Genomic DNA, 22140 nt, shown 5'->3' on the forward strand with positions numbered 1-22140 from the left:
GACTTGGAAGGTATGCAAGAGACAGAGCTTGAAAATACGAGTTTGCGTCTGTGTGAGTGAGAAGGGGTGTATGTAAGCAGCCCTTGTGGCATAGAAGGGCTTCCAACATTCAGAGAGACCCCATTGATCCCAAGGTCTATGACTCTCTGTCAAGAAATTGATGATGATTTCCACAGGAGCAGAAGATCAGATGAAGAATATATATATCTCCAGTACAAGAGTGGGGAGGGGGATGTAAGGGGAATGGGACAAAAACAGAGAGACTCCTCAAAAGGTTTCGTCTACTTCGAGATTGGATAACCGATATCTCTCCAGACCCCTGAAGTTGTGCCTAAAACACATGAAAAAAACAAACACTAGGGACATACAATATAATACCTTTTCTTTTTTGTTATTTTACTTTATTCAGTTTCTTCTGATTATGCTGTTCACTGCTCTATTATCTGCATGCTATTGAGGAATAACTTCTCTCCAAATAATTTGACTAAGTCAATTATAAATAGACAGGAGGAAGAATCTTGACTTCTTGTAGGTGGTTATCAGTTGAATATATTCTCTTGTAGACTCTACTGTTGAGTTTTTTTGCTGGCTGATATATAATCACATTCGAAATTCTGACCTTATAACTCTTTTCTCCTAGTTGTTTTAATTTTGTGTCAGAAAAGAATAATTATTAATGTCTGTGTTCTTGTGCACTGTTGACATTTCTTCACTCAATCATTTTCCTATTTTATTTCCTTTCAAGTTTTTATTCACATCAATTGAATATCTTGTGTGTCTTTAATTTTCTCACTGGATGCACTCAAAGACACTATTCTGTCCCTTCTAATTCACTGGAATTGCGTTTATTTCAACTTGCGGTGCTTGTGCGCTGAAAGAAACACTACACACACTGGATCCCAGATTGTGTCTTGAGACACTACTGATGACTTGAAGTCTATCTCAAATTCAGAAGACACTGCTCTGTCTCCAGTTGGGCTTCATGACTTCATGCTTAATGAACAGACTCTGGTTCCTGCTCAAACTTCAACTCTCCCCATAAAAGCAGGCGCATAGAAGAAATGCTACTGCTCTCCTCAAGATTTTAGTTGAATTGCGCCATGCTCTGCACACTTGCGCATCGGGAAACAGCATTTACAACACTGTCATCACATCGCATAACTATTACAACGCGGTCAGTACGTACAACGACCGCTTTGTTAGAACAAGATGCCTTTACATTGCAATTCATTAGATCGACTTGCTGTAGGGGGCACTCTAACCTAAGGAATAGTATAATTTACTATTCCAACACCTTCCCTACTGTTGCGCAGGCTGGAGTTGGAATAGTAAATTATACTATGCCTAAGTCCATTGCGCCCCCTACAGCGAGTTGATCTAATGACTTGCGATGTAAAGGTATCGCGTTCTAACATCGCGGTCGTTGTAATGACCGCGTTGTAATAGAACGCGATGTTATAGCATGCGAAGTAACATGCTATATTCTCGCGCACCTTGACTTGAATTTGTTCAAACCACTAGACAGCACAGAGCCATCTTTCTCCATCTTGGTGGGCATCTTGGAATTCTCGTGATGCATACTTTGCACATATTTAAGTAATGTTCAGATCCACAGTTTGCTGCAGGAATACCATCTTTTCCACAAAGGATGACGCCACACCAGGAGGTATTTGGCTTTTCTCATCTGACTTGTAGACTCAATTATACTGCAAGTCCATGGATTCTTGACACTATCTATGAGACTGAGAGGCCCCTTGCTACATTCTGTAGGTGAGCCATGTTGGATTCTGTTCTTTCTGGGTTTGGTGGAACTTAGAATGCTGCACTGGATCTTTTCCATGCATGTGGAATGTATATCTTTGAACAGGGAGAGGCGGTTGTTGTGACCATGCTCCCTCACCAGTCCATTTCCTTAGATGCTAAGAATAATGAGAAAAACCTCAACTTGACTTATGTGTACTGCATCCTTTCAAGCCATACCATTATGTGTTATACTTCTGTGGGTTTGATACAATAGTTTCACAGTCCATCTACAGCCAGGGTGTCCAAAGTAGGTCCCGGAAGGCTAGATTGATGCCAGATTGTCAGGTTGCCTGCATAAGATTTGAATGTAATTGGGTTGTTGGTTAACTGGGATGTGAACCCTGGTCAAGCAGCAATCACAATTCTTCTCAGGGTGAAATCACAAGCAACCCTAAAATTAACCTCTGCTCAACCTTCTGAACCTGTAAGGATTAGCTCAGGGGTAATGTGTAAAGTATTTGTGCAACACTTCAAACAGTAACGCAGTAAAAAAGACACAACAAAAAAATCTCACACCAGCTTAGAAAAATAGAGCAAATTTTAAAAGAAAAACAATGCCAAAATGACAAAAATCCAATCAGTAGAACCGGAGATATTCAATTTTAAACATTTAAGTAAAAATTGCACCACAAAGTGCCAACTGTGGATATCTGCTTGCATCGGACCTGGATAAAGTCACAAGTCCAGGCTGACCATGATGGAGCACGGGCCGGCTACAATGACCTAGTTAGGCTTACTGTACAAAGTACCTTGAATCCTGATTTGCAGAGCGTTGCATAGATCTGCATCAAAGATGCAGGTGGGCATCTGAAGTGATGCACCAATTCCAATATGTGGTGAGGCTGCCATATGAGGGCCTGATTCGTTGCAGAGAATCCCGCCTACAGGGCTTGTAATCCAAAGCCCAGCATCGAGGGTACGTCGCGCAGTCAGAGCGATACATCGGTTCGGAGGAACTGCGTTGTGGAGTCTGCCGTTGTCATTGAGACTGTCGTCAATGAGGGATGTGAGGTATGCATTGAGGATGCGTTGCGCAGTCAAGCGATGCAACGGTTCCAAAGAACTGCGATGCAGGACTTTGTAATGGGTCCAATCCCTGCAGCAGCAGCGATGCATCGGTTCTGCTCAGGTTTGCAGCAAAGGAGATGTGATGGTTCTGCTGGACCCACAGAGGCTAGCAGAACACCTTGAGCCCACTTGCAGGGGTCCAATATTGGGTCTGCCACCATGTGGCAGGATAGACTCAGAGATGGCAGAGTCTAGGTGCAAATGAAAGGTTGTTGGAAGCCTGTTATGTCCCTGAAGCTTCAGATCAGGAGGCCAGCCAATTAGCCGTTACTTCAGAGCAGCAGCTCGGCAGAGTGGAAGTCCAGCAGAGTAGCAGTCCTTTCAGTGACACAGCAGTCCTTCTTCCTACATTTTTACCTTGTTACCCTGATTCTGGAAGGTGGAAGAAACTTCTAGACAGGGGCTTTGAAGTGAATGGAATTTCCTGCCTCCTCTGCCCTGGCTCCAAGCTGGCTGAAGTGACAATGCAGGGTTGTTAGGTCCTTTGTATGAAGTCCGAGCACAGGCAATTCAGTTGTAATTGGGGCGGTGCTCCCCCATCCTGACAGCAGATGGTCCATTCACGCACACCGAATCCCTCTATTGCAGAGGTCTTTAAACTTTTGTATGTTGAGCCCCCCGAGCTGAATTTTTTTAGATGTTGGGCCCCCCCACCACCTGAAAGAAATTTCTGGAATCGACCGCCACGCGCATATTCCGGGCATATCCAGCAAATAATGTTCAATACAATAAGAGTGTTTAGTAAACTGCAGGTTTGTGAGTGGGTGTGGTGAAATGACAGAGGCTTATTACACAGATCAAAACACCACTTTTCAAGATAAAATGTGCCCAGATTGTTTTTACTAGGATGCTTTGTTTTACATATGACATAGATTGATATTAACACCCTCAACATAAATGTGACAAGGTGTGCCTGTTTTTCAGAGACGATCAGTCTGTGGATGGATTTTTGCTACTGCCATCCTCAGATTGTGCTCCAAATCCAGTCTTGAATGGTACTTAGTATTTAACACCGCAAGTGCTGAAAACCCAATCTCACATAAATAGGACGAGCTGAAAGGCAAGAGAGTTTTGATAGCAGTTTCTCCCAAAGCTGAATATTCTGCAGACATTTTCAGCCAAGACAGGGACTGTAAGGGAGACAGTGTTAGCTTTTTCGAGCACTCCCTAGCTCAGAGCTCATACACGAGAAACAATTCTTCTCTAGATATCATTAACAAACATTTTAGGCAGCATTATACTGGGATAATTGCTCACCAACCAGTTATGAATCTGAAGACAGTTGAAAGTCCACAGAGAGGGCGTTGAACGAACACCTAATTGAGAATTCCTAAGTAGTACGATAAGTTGCTTGCCTGAAGCAGTGGGAGTTTAGGACACGTCGGGCTTATGTTTAAAAAAAAATAGAACTAATAATAAATTAATGATGTTGTCTATTTTACTTCTGGGTAAGGATGTCTGACAGACTTTGTGACGGCATGGACATGTTAGGAATTTTGGGTGCCCTCGGCCAAAACTATTTTGGGGGCCCCTGTTCAGTACAGCTTTGAGTATAACTACTAACGGTGCACAGGCACTGTAGTCGAAATTCTAAAAGAGTTTACATGTAATATTCCGAGATAGTGATGTGTTTTCACTGTTGTAACAAAGCAGCAGCCCACTAATTTTACAGTGAATAATATCTGTGATATCCTCCAATTTCTCATATGTGAGGACTCACTTGGAGCTAACTTTTTTGTGGTTAACGTTTTTATGGTTGTTGCATGAAACACACACATTTCTCTGCAAATAGTCTCTGCAAATAGTAATAGACTCCCTCACATCAATCACATTAAAAAGAGATTAAACAAAACAGTATTTGCAAGAATCTGTTTAGGAATTATTCCAGGCCATCAAGGCAAAAACAGAACTGTCTCTATCAAGGAGCCCCTGGAAGGCTGGATTGCAGTGCATTTAGATGTCTCCTTTTGTAATTTAGGACGAAAACCTTGATGGGGCAGGACATGCCCATACTTGTGTACAGGGGTGAGTGAGGTGACCATATGAATTTGGGTGCGCATGTTGGTGCAGAGTGGGCCGAATGAATGTATGGTAAGTGGTGGGCTTATTTGAGTGAGATTGCAGATTGAACAGTGAGGGGGACAGTTGAGTGAAGTGTCACAAGTGCAGGTTGAGTCGTGGGCTCGTTTGACTGCAGGGTGAGGTACAGGGTGAACAGCGCAAGTGCATTGTGAGTGCAGAGTGATCACTGTGAGTGGAGGGTAAATGGGTCAATGGTGTGAGTGCATGGTGATCAGTGTGAGTGCATGGTGATCAGTGTGAGAGCATTGTGATCAGTGTGAGCACATTGTGATCGCTGTGAGTGCAGAGTGATCACTGTGAGTGGAGGGTAAGTGGGTGAATGGTGTGAGTGCATGGTGATCAGTGTGAGTGCAGGGTGAGCGGGTGAATGGTGTGAGTGCATGGTGATCAGTGTGAGTGGAGGGTAAGTGGGTGAATGGTGTGAGTGTATCGGATCAGTGTGAGTGCAGGGTGAGGGTGAAAGGGAAGGGTGAGAATGAGGAGCGAGTTGTCTGAATGCATGGTGCAATCCCAGACACTTGTAACTCAGCATGTTATTGACCGCAGCGTAGGGTTTCAAATGTGTTAAACTATTGCTATTATGGCAGTAACCAGGGATCAGGGTGGAGGAAAGAAATAGTGTGCTGATCCCTCAACAAACTTCCAGTCTTATGATTAGGGTAGCCAGCTCATCATTTTGATGTCACAGATGGTATAAAAATAAGCAGCCACCTAAAGCCGTATTTTCAGCACTTGTCTGTGCATACTTTGAACAGCAAATATAAATAGAAAGAACTTTTAATTGTTTTCTAGAGCTGCCTGAATGATCCATGACTGATAATAGAAGGGAACAAAAACAGAAAAGTCACATTAAAAATGAATACATACTACTTTATTTATAACCATATTTAGTGTCAAGACAAGCAATTTGCATGCTGTTTAAACAACACATGGCTGGCTGGCATTTTGTGCGCCTGCCTGTGTAATTTTAAAAGACACTTTCAGGGATGTTTTAAGGATTTTCAGGGCCTGGGCCAAATGTATTTTGGGGGCCCCTGTTCGGGCCAGCTTTGATTTTATGATCCAGTCTCAGCTCTTTCATGCCTTCTTTGGTCAAATACTAAATGTGTGTACATTTGATATTCAGGGTTAGTGATGTGTGCTTTCAGTATGTAACACAACAGCACTTCACTAATATTACTGCAAATTATCTCTGTCACACCCTCCCATTTCTCATATGCGAGGTCCTGTATTGATCTAAAATAACTTTTTATATGGATGTTACATGACGCATAAACAACTTTTGGCTGCAAAATGTCTGTAATAGACTCTTCTTACACAGTAAAGATGAATGATAGAAAAACACTATTTACAACATTGTGTTTAAAAAAAATTTCAAGGTCATGAGGGCACAGGGGTGTCCTTTATCACCTCTGTTATTTAATCTATATATCGAACCTTTTGTCTGTCAGCTTAGGGCTGATTCTGTGATCCATCCTTTTAGAATTGCAGATCTAGAATTAAAATTTGCTTTATACGCCGATGATCTCCTTATGTTTACCTCCAATCCAGCTGAGGCTATCCCAAGATTGTTTGAGCAAGCAGAATTGTTCGGAGCAATCTCGGGGTATAAAGTAAATAAGGAAAAAACTGAGACTATGCACTGGAACCAAGTAGGAGGGGCAGTTGGAGCTAAGACACACATGAGGTATTTGGGTATAATTGTGGCCCAAAATATTTCGGAAACAGCTAAAATAAATCTGATGAGAGTCTATAAGGACGTTCGTGGTCTATTGCAGCGATGGTCTGGCGTCTCCCTGAGTATTTTTGGCTGAGTAAATCTAATTAAAATGATTATTCTGCCGAAGATTACTTTTCTGTATGGCTCTATTCCATTGACATTTCCAGCATCAGACATTGCCAAAATACAGGGGAAAATAGGCTCCTTTATCTGGAACGCTAAGACATCAAGGATCTCCTGGAAAAAACTAAGGAGAAGCCTCAAAACGGGAGGGTTGACTCTACCGGACATAGTTGTTTACTGTCACTCATTCCACTTTAAAAACTTCAGAATGTTAGCTGGAAAGACAGATGCCTCCTCTCTGGGTCTATTGTTTCAAGCCCTATTATATGGTATACCTCAGGGGCAAGAATACTTTTAATTCAAATATGGCGATCCAAGGTTTTTTAAGAGGGTCAGACTAAAGATTCTGGATACTGCTCTTAGGAACTGGATGTACGTTAGAAAGATTCTAAAAATCCCATATTATGCACCTCAGGCCCCGATTTGGGACTCCCCAGGTACACCAGACTGCCTGAATGATCAACTATCTCGTCCTCTTAAAGTGGCAGCCTTATTTTACTGGCAGGATCTGCAGAAAGACTCGCAGCTTCTGAATTGGGAGTCCCTATCCTGCCTGACAGGTGGAACCTTATCAAGGTATAAGTATTATCAGCTGTCAGGATGGTGGGCAACTAAATCCTGGGAATCTGATTCATTGAACCCTAAGTTTGACTATGTATCAAGAAGTGGTAGATGGAAGCAAGAGGTATCTTTTTGGTACTGGGCCACCCTAGAGGTGGAAACTATAACAGAATCCGAACTTTATAAACTTTGGGGCAATGTTGTAAGCTCAGATTCTAATCTCATGGAATTATGGGGGGATTCTTTTACAATGCTACATGCAGTGGTTAAATCAGCTCCACTTAAAAGAAACCAACTATATACCGCATATAGAGTCTATATATCCCCCAAAAAACTAACAAAGATAACAGGTTTATGTCATCATTGGCCAAGATGTAAACTGCCTGCAGCTGATGATTGCCATATGTTTATAGATTGTCCTGAGATAGTAAGCTACTGGGCCACGGTGCAAGATTTTTTAGTCGAGGTATTACATAAACATATCGAAGTCACCCCAGAAATGATTATGTTCGGACTGCATACAGACTATCATCTTAATGATTCGACATCCACATTTATTTTTTATGTGATTATCCTGGCAAGACGAGAGATATGTAGAGCCTGGAAAAACATAAATGCTCCAATCTTTATAGAGTGCCTGAAACATATAATATATATTAGTGAATCCGATATGGCATGTGACAGGAACAGTTATGGAAAAATCTGGGCAGCCCTTGTTGCATGGCGGAATAGATAAAGAATATTCCAATGATTTCACCTGGGCACTGTTCGTTTGGTCCCTCCAAAATAGCGCTGGGTTATCTGATAGCGCAAAAAGGAGTGGACATTGAAAACAGTGGTTGCTTGAGGGTCTGAGCCTTTCTCTCTCCGCACCGGTCTCCAATATCAGGGCTGGGTTACGTTGATTGGTGGGGAGAGGTTGTGGCCTCCCATCAGGAATGCCCATCTTGGTATATGAGGAATAAAAAATAAAAAAATAAAAAATAAAAAAAATAAGGTCATGAGGGCAAGACTCTGTAGAACAGAGCTGGCTCTTTCAGCACCCCCTTTCCCCCCCAACCGCTTTAAAAGGCTGGGGCCCTGGGCCAGAGCCCACCTTGCCCATGCCTTAAAACATCCCTGGAAACTTTGTCTCCTTTCTGGGAAGAGCTATCTCTCCCAGGAGGGGGTTAATTCATAGACCTGAAATGCTTCAGCTGCAGTGGGAGGCAAGGGGTCTCCTCTGCTGTGATATCGAACGCGATGGAACAGGACTGTCGGTTTGTTTGCTTTCGGTTTTAGCAGAGGAGACATCCTGCCTCCCACTGCAGCTGAAGCGTTTCAGCTCTATGAATTAACACCCCCCCCTGGGAATGTTAGCAAATCAAAAGCATTGGATCCTAAGGAAAGATTAGAGAGGAGTGCACGCCCCCCTGAGATGGCGTCGTGCCCCCCCAGGGGGGGCGCGCCCCACATATTGAAGATCTCTGCTCTATTGGTTGAATGTCTGGGAGGAATTCACAAAGTCTAACTGTCAGTTACAACCAGTCGAGTGTCCCAGGCCAGGCTATAGGCACAAAAATGCTAAGGGCAGAAAAATGGCAACTTTCTAAAAGTGGAATTTAAAAAAAATTGATAAAAAGCCCAACTTTACCATTGAATAGGGCTCTTCACCACAATTCATTCCAAAGACACCAAACATAATATAACTATCAACACCCACTTGGAAATTACTACATATTAACTGTAATAAGGAATCCCCAATGTTATCCGGGGGGAGGTAGGCCGCCCAGTAGTGAAAAAGTAATGTAGGAGTTTTTCTCTACCAGGTAATGTAAAACCTAAAAGTAAGTCCAACCGTTTAATTACACATTAGGGGTGACCTTAATGTAATATGAGGGAAATTTAAGGTTTGGCAAGGGGGTTTAAATGCCAAGACAGCATGGTGGTTTTATACAACATTAAGGCTGCAGTGGCAGATCTGGGACATGTTTTAAGGTGCAACGTAGGTGGGTGGCACAATCAGTGCTGCAGCCCCACTTGTAGAATTACATTTTTCAGGCCTTGAGTGTATGGTGTACCACCCTACAAGGCACTTACAAGTAAATTAAATATGCCAATTGGGAATAAGCCAATGGAGCCATATTTTAGAAGAGGACCAGAAACACTTTATCACTGGTTAGAAGTGGTTAAGTGCACAGAGTCCTAATGCCAAGAAAATTAAGTGCAGCAAAAATGGAGGAGGTGAACCAAAATGTTTGAGGGAAGACCACCCTAAAGCTGACAGGTCTAACAATTATTAATTGATGTATGTAATGGTGAGTGAACAACTACTGATAAAGGTCACTTTTGTGTGGTGAAGAGTGGCTAGCCAACTCCAGAATTCAGAAATGACATAACATGGGGTACTATTGTTAAGAGGAATATGCTCTATATACAAAGCTGCAATGAACTGTCCATTGGAAAATGCATAAGGGGAGGCAGTGCAGACCACCTCCCACCATATGATCATACACAGATCAAACTGCAGTCATCTGTCCAGTCTAATTGTATTCCAAATATTTAATAAGCCAACACCCTGAAAAATCTTTTCTCATCTGCCTGATGGCAGCCCACCTCATGTGTGTAATCAACTTGCCGAGGGGGGGTGCCACAGATTGCTGTCCTCCAGGAAACTACTGATGAGGTGCAGCTGCTCACCTCACTCATTCCTGAAGTGAATATCCAGGAAGGCTATAATCAAAACACCAGCATGAAAAACCAATACATACAGACTGTGAACAAATGGATTCTGGGTCCAATTAGAGCCAAGCCAGGCTCTGGTTAACTCCACACATAATTGGATATGCTTGTGGTTCTTTTGAAAACAATCATTATTGCACAGATGCGGACCCAGACCAAGAAAAGTGCTTCCTATTGCTGCGCTCCATTAAGAGCAGGGTATAGCCTCTAGGACAGAGACCGATGCTTGCTACGATGTTAGAAGAAGGGGGTTGACTGCAATGAGGGTAAGGAATCAGCCAAACTTTGGGAACTGTATGTGCTCTTCCTGTGTTATTTGTGATGGCAGCAATTCTTATTCACTTTTTATTTTCTATCTTCTTTTGTCCAAGGTTATCTGTAAACATATGTTCAATCAACAGCATCACCTTTTTATTTCTAATTCAAATTCCAATCAACGTTGTGAGCATGTCTGAGTGCTATAGCATTTTTTAGACCATCTCCGTTTGAGTCAAAACCTAAATATCTTTTCCTGAAGCTCAGTCAAGGAAGAACACCTTTGTGCATCATATGAAGAATCCAAACATTTTGTAGATGTATTATGTGACTTTGTTTCATAGTCTGAATGTACTACTCTTCATTCAATTGATGTTCATTCAGTAAGCTCCCAAAATTCATTAAGTCTGTTGGTCATTATGTATTCAGTTTCATGTATGAACATTTCATTATTAATCCAGGTATTGCCAATCTTTTTATGTTTCTTTCTAGAAAATTCATAATACCACCGATACCATAGAAAACCTGACTGAAAGAAATATAACTGATTATATTCTGAAAACGTACCAGAAGTTCTACAAAGTCAGGTGAGAATTCTGTCTTTGATCTGCAAGAGGCTTTGTTTTAGGCAAAGTTTTTTTCAAAAATGTCAAACAGTGAACATTATTATAAAAAATAAATCCTACATGTCAAATTGTTTTTCTTGTAGCTAGCCACTTCCACCAAATTGGACTATTATCATTGAAAATACGTGTAGCATAAGGAACCAGTAAAGATAGAGTCAGAAATACTACTCTTGACTGCAGGACAACTAAAGGTTTAGAAGACTACATAGATATTTCTTGAGTACTAAAACTTTAAATATCTACTTGCGATTCTATTAAGAGAAAATAAGCCATTCATATTTTTGTGGGGAACATCCTGGAGCCGAAGAAGTAGCACGGCTTGATGTTGCAGAGTCTAAAATAGAGAATACCTTCTTGCACAAGAAGAATCCTTGAAGGCATTTTCCTCTTTCTGTGTGTATGGCAGAATCCAGCATGCATGGAAAGAGAAAGTAACAAGGAGAAATAAAGATATTTCTTTATTGGGAACACCCATGCTCCACCCATGCAACACCTCCCAGATACAAAATAATGAGGTACTCTGTATTTAGTGAACCACGCAAAGCTACTCAAAGTGCCACAAAGGATGTTTAATTGGGGCTGTGCCATAAAAGAGACACAAACCTAAAGAAAAACCTTTGCAACTGTGCTCCTCAGTATATATCTGTGGCCTAAATGATTTAAAGTGAATGCCTCACAGGTGCATTCATGTCTTTGAGCATACATTAGATGTACGACTTACCAGGCTAGATGAGACAGGATATGGTGTTTAAGAAAATAAAAGAAGGAACAAGTATGAAATTCAAGGTTGAATCTTTATAAACAAAATAAAAGCATTGACGTGTGCTGCCACGATAAAAAAATGACTAGCCCAAACATATATGAAGCACACTCATATAGGAAATAGTATTCTTCTAGCACCTCCATGCAAAATAGCTCCACCTGTTGCATGAATAGACTCCAAAGTCTCTAGTGAAAGGAGAACAGTGCCTCACCTCAACTAATACCTCCTTCTGCTGTTTGTCTTTCTAAAGGTACGGAGGGCTCTCTGTCGGAGAGATAAACTCACAGGCACAGATGAATTCCTCGGACATTGCGTATTTAGTGGAACAGCTGAAAATTATGTTGAACGTGTCAGAGGTGAGTATGATTAGTCTTTGTATGTTTCAAACTTCGCTCAGCATTCTACACAGGCAATCAAATAACTCAGACACCAGTTTTCAGCAGTGGCAGCTGCCGCCAGTCTAAAGTGATAGGCAGCGCAGAGGGGCATTGGGGGGAATAAAAATAAAGTAGTGATTTACCTGCCACTCCAGCTGCCAGCTGCCTCATTGCTCCTCTCGCGATGGGGCACAAAGCACAGGTTCCCAACCCAATCCAGATGATTCTCTCATGCTATACCTAGCATGAACAGCAGTGGCCTGTTCAAGGAAAATTAAATAAATAATTAATTTCTCCTCGTCTTCGGTTGAAATACCCCCCACCCGGCCCCACTGCTCTTACCTGCATGGGCCATGGCTGAGCATGAAAGAAGCCCCGAGTTTGGCCTGAGCGGGTTAGTCTGAAGCTCGCTCAGGCACATGAAGTCTATGCTATTTCCCCACCCGGTTGTAGAATACAGCTGGGTTGGAGAAACCTAAGTGTGCACATCTGTTTGGCTAGCCTAGGACAGCAGGCCAAACCAAGGTGCACTTACAGCGCCCCCCACAACTCCTCCTCTCTGCCATGGCCTAGCCCAGCCTCACCCCACCCTAGACTCATTGGCTTTATGGCTCAAAGTACAATGATAAACAAAATGATAATTTCATTGTATTCTTATCATTTTATTTATCTGCTGTCTCTGATCAGTGGGGAGAAGCTGCTTCGCGAATATGGAGGAGAAACCCCTGGTTTGCAGTTTTATGCCAATAAAGCGCATACAATGGATTGCATGTTGCAAAATTCTGATGGTTCGCTTACAGCGGACATCGATTAAGGGTAGTGAGCTGTAGAAGATGCTAGCACTGGCTTGTCTTTTTGTACCACTTGCATGACTATTGGCACTCCTGGGTGCCGGGATATGAAAGCAGTGGCGGCAAAAGAGAGGAGATCTTATTCGTCCACACCCTCGGGTATTGTTCACACACACAATATGAGACAAGACAACCCAGTTTGGTTGTCAAATGGCCATAGCTTATTTTATTCAAACAACCATCAGCTAGAGAAATATCAGGAGCAGTTAATTGCCAACCTGAACTTGAGCACAATAAGCTTTGAGGCATAAATTTTTTTACATTTGATGGATAAATGCATACGATAGACAAAATCCTTGTGAATTCATAATTGGCATCTAGTCTGAATGACAGCCTATATTTCCTACATATGTCATTTCATATGCGGGCAAAAGAACGCAGGATAATGAATTTACATTGTTTTATGAGATGCAAAGTCGGCGTTCCTGACTAACATGACAGGAGAAATGTCGCTAAGCGACATTTCTCCTATCATCAAGTCCCACGCTATGAAGTATAGCGGCAGGAAAAGTAGCGATAACCCCTGTTATCGCTACTTTCCTTACGCCTGCTTCAGGACTGACTTAGCCATGATATCCTATGGAAGGTGGATATCATGGCTAAGTTTGTGAGTCCCTATCAGCAAGCTAACACCACACTACGTGAGATTATCGCTGGGTTTCCAGCGATAATCTCACGTTAGGCAGTTAGCGTGAGGAATTTTATCGCTGAGGAGATGAGCATTGCTAATAGCACGCTATCGCAGCGATAAAAATCCACGTAACCCGGCGATAATTATCCTCACGCTAAGAGCGCTGAGCGATAATTATCGCCGGGTGTTGCTGATATGCCCCTAGGTTCTATGGGGAAGATTTACAAGCCCCTTGCGCCACTATTGCGTCACTTTTCCCATGCTAAAAGTGACGCAAAAGTGGTGCAAGGGGCTTGTAAATTTGCCCCTATATTTCTCTATTTGTAAGGACCAGTATGTAACTCATACTGCCCCAGTATTGTAATATATTTGGTTTGTAAATTATTTTAATTAATATAAACAAACAATGAAGAATTCATGTGAATGGCTGTGGTTTTTAAGAATTGCCACTAATGAAACTATCCCACTTCAGAGAACCAAAGAAAACTTCCAACCCATCTGGACACATCTGCCCCCACCCCAAGGAGATAAGAGCTACTCTCTGTTTGTGATGTTCCCTTTTTAAAGGAGGAAAAGAGTTATAGATTCAATAAGAACAAGAAGAAAAAAAGAGGTGGGAGGAGGGTCGCTTGCCAGAGGAAGTAAGGTGATAGGTGGAGTGCCTGTGTCTACACAAATAAGATATTCACGTGATAGTGCTCTCGGAAGAAAAACGAATATCTATGTACAGTGATTTGTTGGTATATCTTCCTCGGGTTATCAGTAGATGTCAGAAAAAATAAGTTACTGTGGGGAAGAACCTAACTTCCTCTGACAAATGACTTACCTCCCTCCTCCCTTTTTTTCATATGTTTTTTAGTTTTTCTTTAATAATCATTGAAATCGCGATGTATGACACATCTTGCAGTAGAAATTTCACAAGAATACTATCCTTTACACTTTTGCTTGATCAATTAGTTTTGTACATATAATGCAATTATGACTGTATGTTTACTTTATCTCTTCATCTGCCCCTCAATGCTGTTCATCATTGAACATTATATTGTTTATTTTGTAATATTTTATTTTTCCTCAATATCTTTTGGTTGATTACCGTATTTCTAATGTAAATGTTATTAGAACATTGGAATATTGAGCGCTGAAGACAATGGAGTGCTCCGGGCATCAAGATTCCAATGTTTGTCTTTCACGACTGTTGCTGTGAACAAAGACCTCACAGAGCCCGAGGGGAATTCAACCTCCTCGGGCTCCATTCCTCTAGGGGGCGGAATGTTCTAATAGCCTTAAAGCCCTGTGTAGGGCTATACTGGCAATTAAAGTCCCACTCCCTTGTCAAAGGCCCTCTCCATCGGCTTGGGCCTTTAAAGTTGGAGCGGGCCTTTAATGTTCAGTACAGCCCTGCTACAGCAGGCTTTAAGTCTATAATATGAACTCACATTATTATTATATACAGCCTTGAAAAAGTCCCAGGCCTGCACACCAATTAAGGGGTGAAAAAAGTGCTGGCAGAATGGGTCTATGCCTTTGTGTTTTTTCAGAAAACGCATTAACTAGGAAACTCTCTGAAGTTATAGCATAAGCTGCCGACAGCATGGGTCAGAAACAAAGAGCTGTACATGCTGCTCTGTGTTTCTTTGCTTTGTTGTCTGCAGTTCATATTATCTTGTAGATGTTCTTAGTTAATGCATACATGGTAAACAGCATAATGTTAGAAATAGACAAGGGACTGCGTCTTAATAGCACTAACAAGCATTGGCGCAAAGTCAGTAGTTCTGGCCTTTTTGAATTATTGGTTTAACTTTTGGCCGATGCCAGAAAAATAAATGTTTTTCTGGTCAATATTGTGCAGCTTCTGAAAAAATGAATGAAAAAAGGTGCAAATGTTAAAAAAAGAAAGAAAAAGGTGCAAAGATAAAAACCTTTTTTATGCCTGTGTATGTGTCATGATGCTGCTGGTGGTTGATTACATATGCATATGCTTGCATTATCACACATGAGCACGCTTAAAGAATTATCTGGGCGCCATTTATTTTCAAAATTCCCATACCAAGATGGTGGACACCACATGCTATGGTCCACAAGGGTTCTTTGCCAATGGACAACTAAAAGCTGTCCGTAGTTGAGACCTAGAAACGGTATCATGATATGGAACCGGATCTTTAGAAGGACTTTTCATTTGGCCTATCACTTCCCATTATAAATGTAATATCCATTGTAGATATCAAACTGGTAGCTCTCTGCTTTGGGGTAACCTAATAATAATTGGAAATAGCCACATTTCACATTTGTCCACCTCCATTCCCTAAAACCTTTACTAGATATGCTATAAACATCCAATTTAGAGAACAATGCAAGTTTGAAGAATGATGTACTAGACACACTTTACACTGGCTTCCATTTAAATGACTTCGTCCCCATGGCGGAGGGACCATCCTCCAAATGTATAAATGACTGCCAAGCAGGCAGTCATTTATAATGCTCATGCAGGAAAAGCAGGTCCTGCCAATGCATTTCTCTGTTTGGTGCAAGGCAGTGTCAGCATGACCAGGTCTGCCCCAAACAGTTTTCTTTATTTATTTTCATAAAGAAAATCGTTAACTAAGATTTTATTTTGAATATAAAAAATATAATGCTCCCCTTGCAATGGGAGTCATCTCTCATGGTAAGTGGAGCATTATTAGGATTTTACTGTTTCTCGCCACCAAGGTTTGCCTGGTGGTGACAGACAGTAAAAAAAAAAAAAAGGCTAAATGTCCACCCATCCTGATAGGGTGAGTGGATATATAGGCATTTCTCTGATGGCCCTTACTTCATTGGCCCGTCGGAAAGGTTTGGCACACCCGTCACCACTATTACCAAACCTACGGTTCTCCTGCATTTAAATTAGGTGGGCGGACCATTATGTGGGAGGTAAGGATACTCTGTCACCATTGTGATGGAGTATCCTTATTACCAATATATAAATCAGGCCCCATTTTTCCACTTTTTAGAACTTTAAATTAGCCTCATTTGAGGTGGAATAATTTTTAGTACTGGTTGTAATATCTAGAATATGATTTTCATGTAATTTCCAATTGTAGCGAAAATAGTTGCTTTCATCAAATACTCTCGTGTAAGTATCCCATTCCATAACCACTATTTTAGGCAAATCTTTCTTTTTTCATTTTATGTTCACCATCCTGTTGTTTATAATACAGCCCCTTTAACCCTTTTGATTAGGCCCCTGTAACTTTTTGTCCACACAATGTATCAATGCCAAATTTGCGTCCTTTTCTTCCGACATCATAAGGATTTTAAAGGTACCGAGGGTTTGTGGATTCCCCTGGAGGGGACCCAGAAATAAGCCAAAATACAGCTGAATGTTAGGGTTTTCTTCTTAAAAAAAGGGGGGAAAGTGCTGCAGAAGAAGGTGTCTGTTTTTTTCCCTGCAAATGGTATCAACAAAGGGTTTGTGGTGCTGAAATCATCATCTTCCCAGCTTTCAGGGACAAGCAGACTATTGTCATAGCCTACGTCAAAGCCTATTTTGCTACTTTGTATGCTTTCAACCTTCTTCCAGTTAGAGGTAGAAATGGGTCTGAAAGGAATAATGGATCCCAGAGGCTATACATTTCTGAAAAGGAGACAAAAATCTAAATTCAGCAAGTAGTCATTTGTGTAGATCTTTCAAAGTTTTTTATCGAAACTAACAGTTGAAAATAAGAACAATTGATAATTAGTTGAAAAAACAGCCATTTGTGCCAACGTTTTCACCTGTAAATCCTTCAAAGTATGAAACCTTTCTGGAAGCAGTATACCGTTACATTATACCGTTACATTGGTTGGACACTTCTGGTTATGGGGCTATATAGGACATGTAGGTTCACCAAGAACCGCTGAAACCCAGAGCCAATAACTGAGCAATGTCTTGCAATGGTTTTTCATTGTGTACCGGTATATAGTAATTCATTTGGTAAAATATAAAGAGTCAAAAATAGCTATCAAAGACACCTATGTATGAAATGGGAACAATATATAACGTTTAGAAACAGTATCTCCAAAATTGTGGGTACCCATACTAGCATATGAATTATAGGACATTTTTCAAAGTGACTTCTCTTTTACACATTGTCTTACATTTGGAAGGCAAAAATGCATTGAAAGTCAATAGGTAATAAGAGCTGCGCTACAATTCTGTGTTCCCCTCACTCTCCCAATAAAAACGGTTCCTCACTTGTGTGGGTAGGCCTAGTGTCCGTGATAGAAAACAGCCCAAAACGTAACATGGACACACCACATTTTTACAGTGAAAACAGACCCTTTTTTTTGCAAAGTTCCTAGCTGTTGGATTTTGAACCCTAGGTCAGCCGGCACCTGGGGAAACGTAGCAAACCTATAGATGTTTGAAAAGCAGACACCCAGGGGAATCCAGTAGCGGGTGACTTGTGTGGCTCTCTTCAGGTTCTGTTACCCAAAATACCTTGCAAACCTCAAACTTTAAAAAGAAAAACACATTTTCCTCGCATTTCTGTGATGGAAAGTTCTGGATTCTGCCTGGACCAACAAAATTCCACCCACTCGGCATTTCCCCAAAGTCTTCTGATAAAAATGGTACCTCACTTGGGTGGGTAGACCTAGTCCCCACAAAAGGAAACGGTGCAAAACGCAACATGGACACACCACATTTTTACAGTGAAAACAGACCCTTTTTTTGCAAAGTTCCTAGCTGTGGATTTTGAACCCTAGCTCAGCAGGCACCTGGGGAAACGTAGCAAACCTATACATTTTTTTAAAGTAGACACCCAGGGAAATCTAGTAGCGGGTGACTTATGTGACTCTCACCAGGTTTTATTCCCCAGAATCCCTTGTAAACCTCAAAGTTTAAAATAACAAACACATTTTCATCACATTTCTGTGATGGAAAGTTCTGGAATCTGCGTGGATCCACAAAATTTGACCCACCCGGCATTTCCACAAAATCTTTTTTTATTTCAAATCATTTTTATTAAAGTAATTGAGACAATACAATAACTCTTCCGTACACAAGGTTCAAAATAGTCATATCCATCACATACAGATACAAAAATAGAAAATGAATAGCAAGACAAATGAAATAAAGAAAACCCTTTCCAGCTCGCATCTTCAATATACAGGTACATCCCTAGTTACATTGCTCAATGTGTGGGCGCAGCGCCCCTGGACTCAAAAGGTCAACCACGCCTCAGCTCACACAACCCCAATAACCCCAATCAGAGGGACCAACCACAGTATACCTCTCAAGGTGGCTCATAATGAAAGGAGGATGCATCCAATGATTTCCAAAGCTTTTTGTTAGAAGGGCTCCAGGCAGAAGCCTGCAGAGCCGGATTACTAGACCCCCTCAGGAAAGATAACCACTCCTGCCAGATTTTAAAACTCACTTCAGTCGCATTTTTCCATTTGCAAAGAATCACTTTACATGCCATTGTTAACATTAAATCCAACAGCTGGCGATCTTGGTCTATTGTTATTTGTGGATCCAGTGCCCCCAGAATAACGTAAACAAATTCCTGTACAGGTTTTATCTTAAAAACGTGAGAAATGCAATCAAATATCTTCCCCCAGTAATCCCCTAATGAAGGACAGGAAAATAGCATGTGCGCAAGGTCACCAGTACCTGATTGACAGTTCCAGCACATAGGAGAGTCTCTTAATTTACATCTAAAAAGCCTGTCAGGCGTCCAAAAGGCCCTGTTGAGGATCATATACTTCGTCTGAAATAGGATGGGTGAGACTTTATGTGTAAGTGCTAACTTATGAATCACTTCCCAGTCAAAAGGTATGCCTGTTAGATTTGGCTCAGCCTCCCATACGACCTCCACCCTTTTGTGTTTTTTCATGGGTAAAGGCAACAACATTTTATACACCTTCGACACAAAGTGGCCAGCATGTACCAGTCGTGGGATATGAAGTAATAGCCATGGGACATAAGGAGAGAAGTTACTCGCTGTCAGCATCGACTTAAGTTTTAGGAAATCATAAAAATCCATCGGGGTAAGATCATACCGGTGCTGTAAGGTCGAGAATGGCAGCGGAGCCTTATCATCATATAAGTCCTTCACCAAATTAATGCACTTCTTGGACCAAGACTTCCAGAATATACTACTACCCTTATGTTTAAGACGGGCATTTCTCCACAAGGACATAAACGATGACCTGGCAAATGTCAACTTTGTTTTATGTGTTTGGTCGAGTCTAAGTAAGGCCCTTCTAGTATTCAGCATGATATATTTAGAGTGAGGTAGGTGTGACAGGTCCATCGTGAGAAGGGCCTCCAAAGGCGCATGGTCCACTAGTGCCTCCTCAATATTAATCCATAGTGGTGTATACGCAGGGGATTTTAACAGCCACTGAGCACCTTGTTTGCACAGAAACGCTGTCTGATAGCACCTGAAGGAGGGGAGACCCAGACCACCTTTGTCTTTTGCTAATTGTAATTTCTTCAGTGAGACTCTGGCTTTCTTGCCCTGCCACAGGAAATTCCCAAACAGCTGATCCACCTTAGTAACAAAAGCATTAGAGAACGTCATAGGGAGCATACTGGCCAGATAGTTGACCAACGGGGTCGACATCATTTTAAGCGTCTCTGCTCTACCCCACCAGGAGAGAAATTTTGGAGACCAACCTTCCAGTAATGTAGAAATCTTTTTCAGAGTCAAATCGTCATTTACTCTCAGAGTAGAGATCAAATCCTTATCAAAATCCAGCCCCAGGTATTTAAAACACCGAGGCTGCCATGTAAGTCCAGAATCTCCGATAATCCCCTTGTCCCCAACACTGTTCAAAAGTTTGACCTCCGTTTTATCTTTATTGAGTTTATATCCAGAGACTCTGGAAAATTCCTCAATGTCAGTCATGAGCGCCGGAATTGCCTCTTCTGCTCTTTCCGACACAATAAGCACATCGTCCGCATAAGCCGTTAATTTTACAGTGCAATCTCCAAACGGTATACCCGCTATATTGGGATCATGCCTTATATGATATAAGAACGGTTCAATTGCCAACAAGAACAGTGAGGGTGACAGGGGGCAACCCTGTCGCGTGCCTTGCTGTAAACAAAAGGAGGAGGAAAAGGATCCACCAGCCCTAACACGTGCCGAAGGGCAGCAGTAAAGGGACATTACCAGTCTAGTGAATGACTCCCCTAAGTTGAATTTACAGAGAACAGCGCGGAGGAAGGACCAATCAACCTTATCGAATGCCTTTTCAGCATCTAGTGTTATTGCTGCAGTCGGTGTGTCTAAAAGTTTCGCTTTTTCTAATACGTGCGCCAAAATCCTTGTATTGTCACTGGACAACCGGTTTTTAAGGAAGCCCGCTTGGGATGGGTGGATCAGCTGTGGGAGAACCCCCTGGAGGCGGGCGGAGAGTATCATGGCCAAGAGTTTGCAATCAATATTAATCAATGAAATCGGCCTATAGTTTTTCGGTAGCGAAGGGTCTTTCCCATCTTTAGGAAGTACAGCAATTATGGCCTCTGCCAAAGTACCTCTAACCTCACCCGATTTAATAATACCTTGAAATAGCTGTAGGAGGGGTTCGACCAAAAGGGAGGGGAAGGTTTTATAAAATTTTGCAGTGAATCCGTCAGGGCCCGGGGCTTTCCCTACTTTTAAGCGTTTAATTGCAATCTCTATCTCTGAAGAGCTAATTGGGCCATTAAGACTGACCCGGTCCTCATCCGAAAGCTGTGGGAGTTCGCACTCATCTAAGTATTCCTTAATTCTAGATTCCTCTACCGCCTCATTTTTTGCATAAAGGTCCTCGTAGAAAACTCTAAACACCTCCGTTATTTTGTCAGGGTCTGAATGCGAGTGTCCCAATGCATCTTTAATGACACTAATAGAGTTCTTCTGAACCTTGAACTTCAAGTATGAGGCTAGGGACTTTCCAGCCTTATTAGACTCACAAAGCTTAAACCGCCTACCCTTATCAAGCCAGACTCCCGCTCTCTCACTGACTATTTTATTATACTCATATTTTTTATTCGCCAACGCAGCAAGAGATACCTCATCCCTATCTTTTAAATGTCTAATCTCTAGATTCCTAATGTCCATCTCCAAAGCCTCCAACTTCTCATTATAAGATTTATTCATCTCTGACCTAATTTTGATACACACTCCGCTTATAGTACTTTTCAGAGCCTCCCACCTAATGAGATCGGACGTGTCCCCCTGTTTATTGATCTGAAGGTAGGAGGATATCGCCTCCTGGATTGTGGACCGGTGTTTATCACTAGTTAGGATTTCATCATTCAGCCGCCAAGATGTCTGACGAGAGGATGGTTTGACATTAGTGATTGATAATGAAATGCACGAGTGATCAGATAGTACACGAGGTTCAATTGTTGTAGATTCTAATCTAGGAACGCCATTCTGTGTGATAAGAAGAAAGTCAATCCGGGAATACGAGTCATGTGGTGAAGAATAAAAAGTATAATCCCTCTCAGTGGGATTCTGGAGTCTCCAAGTATCCACCAAGTTAAAGCATTTGCACAGACTAAGAAAAGCTTTATGAGCTTTTGTTGACTTAAAGGTGCAG

The 22140-nt window shown here is 41.7% G+C and overlaps 1 protein-coding gene across 4 annotated transcripts in view; it reads left to right on the forward strand.

Moving 5' to 3' along the window:
- LOC146861982 (phospholipid-transporting ATPase ABCA1-like) overlaps positions 1–22140 on the forward strand; it is a 3104259-nt gene that overhangs the window by 2036123 nt on the left and 1045996 nt on the right. For all 4 annotated transcript variants that reach the window (XM_085641135.1, XM_085641137.1, XM_085641136.1 and 1 more), the window contains exons 33-34: positions 10826–10920; positions 11973–12078. In XM_085641135.1, coding sequence (XP_085497261.1) covers positions 10826–10920; positions 11973–12078 — 201 coding nt within the window. The remainder of the gene's footprint in view (positions 1–10825; positions 10921–11972; positions 12079–22140) is intronic.

Source organism: Triturus cristatus, chromosome 2_2 (assembly GCF_964204655.1).
Source record: "Triturus cristatus chromosome 2_2, aTriCri1.1, whole genome shotgun sequence".
Lineage (NCBI taxonomy): Eukaryota > Metazoa > Chordata > Amphibia > Caudata > Salamandridae > Triturus > Triturus cristatus.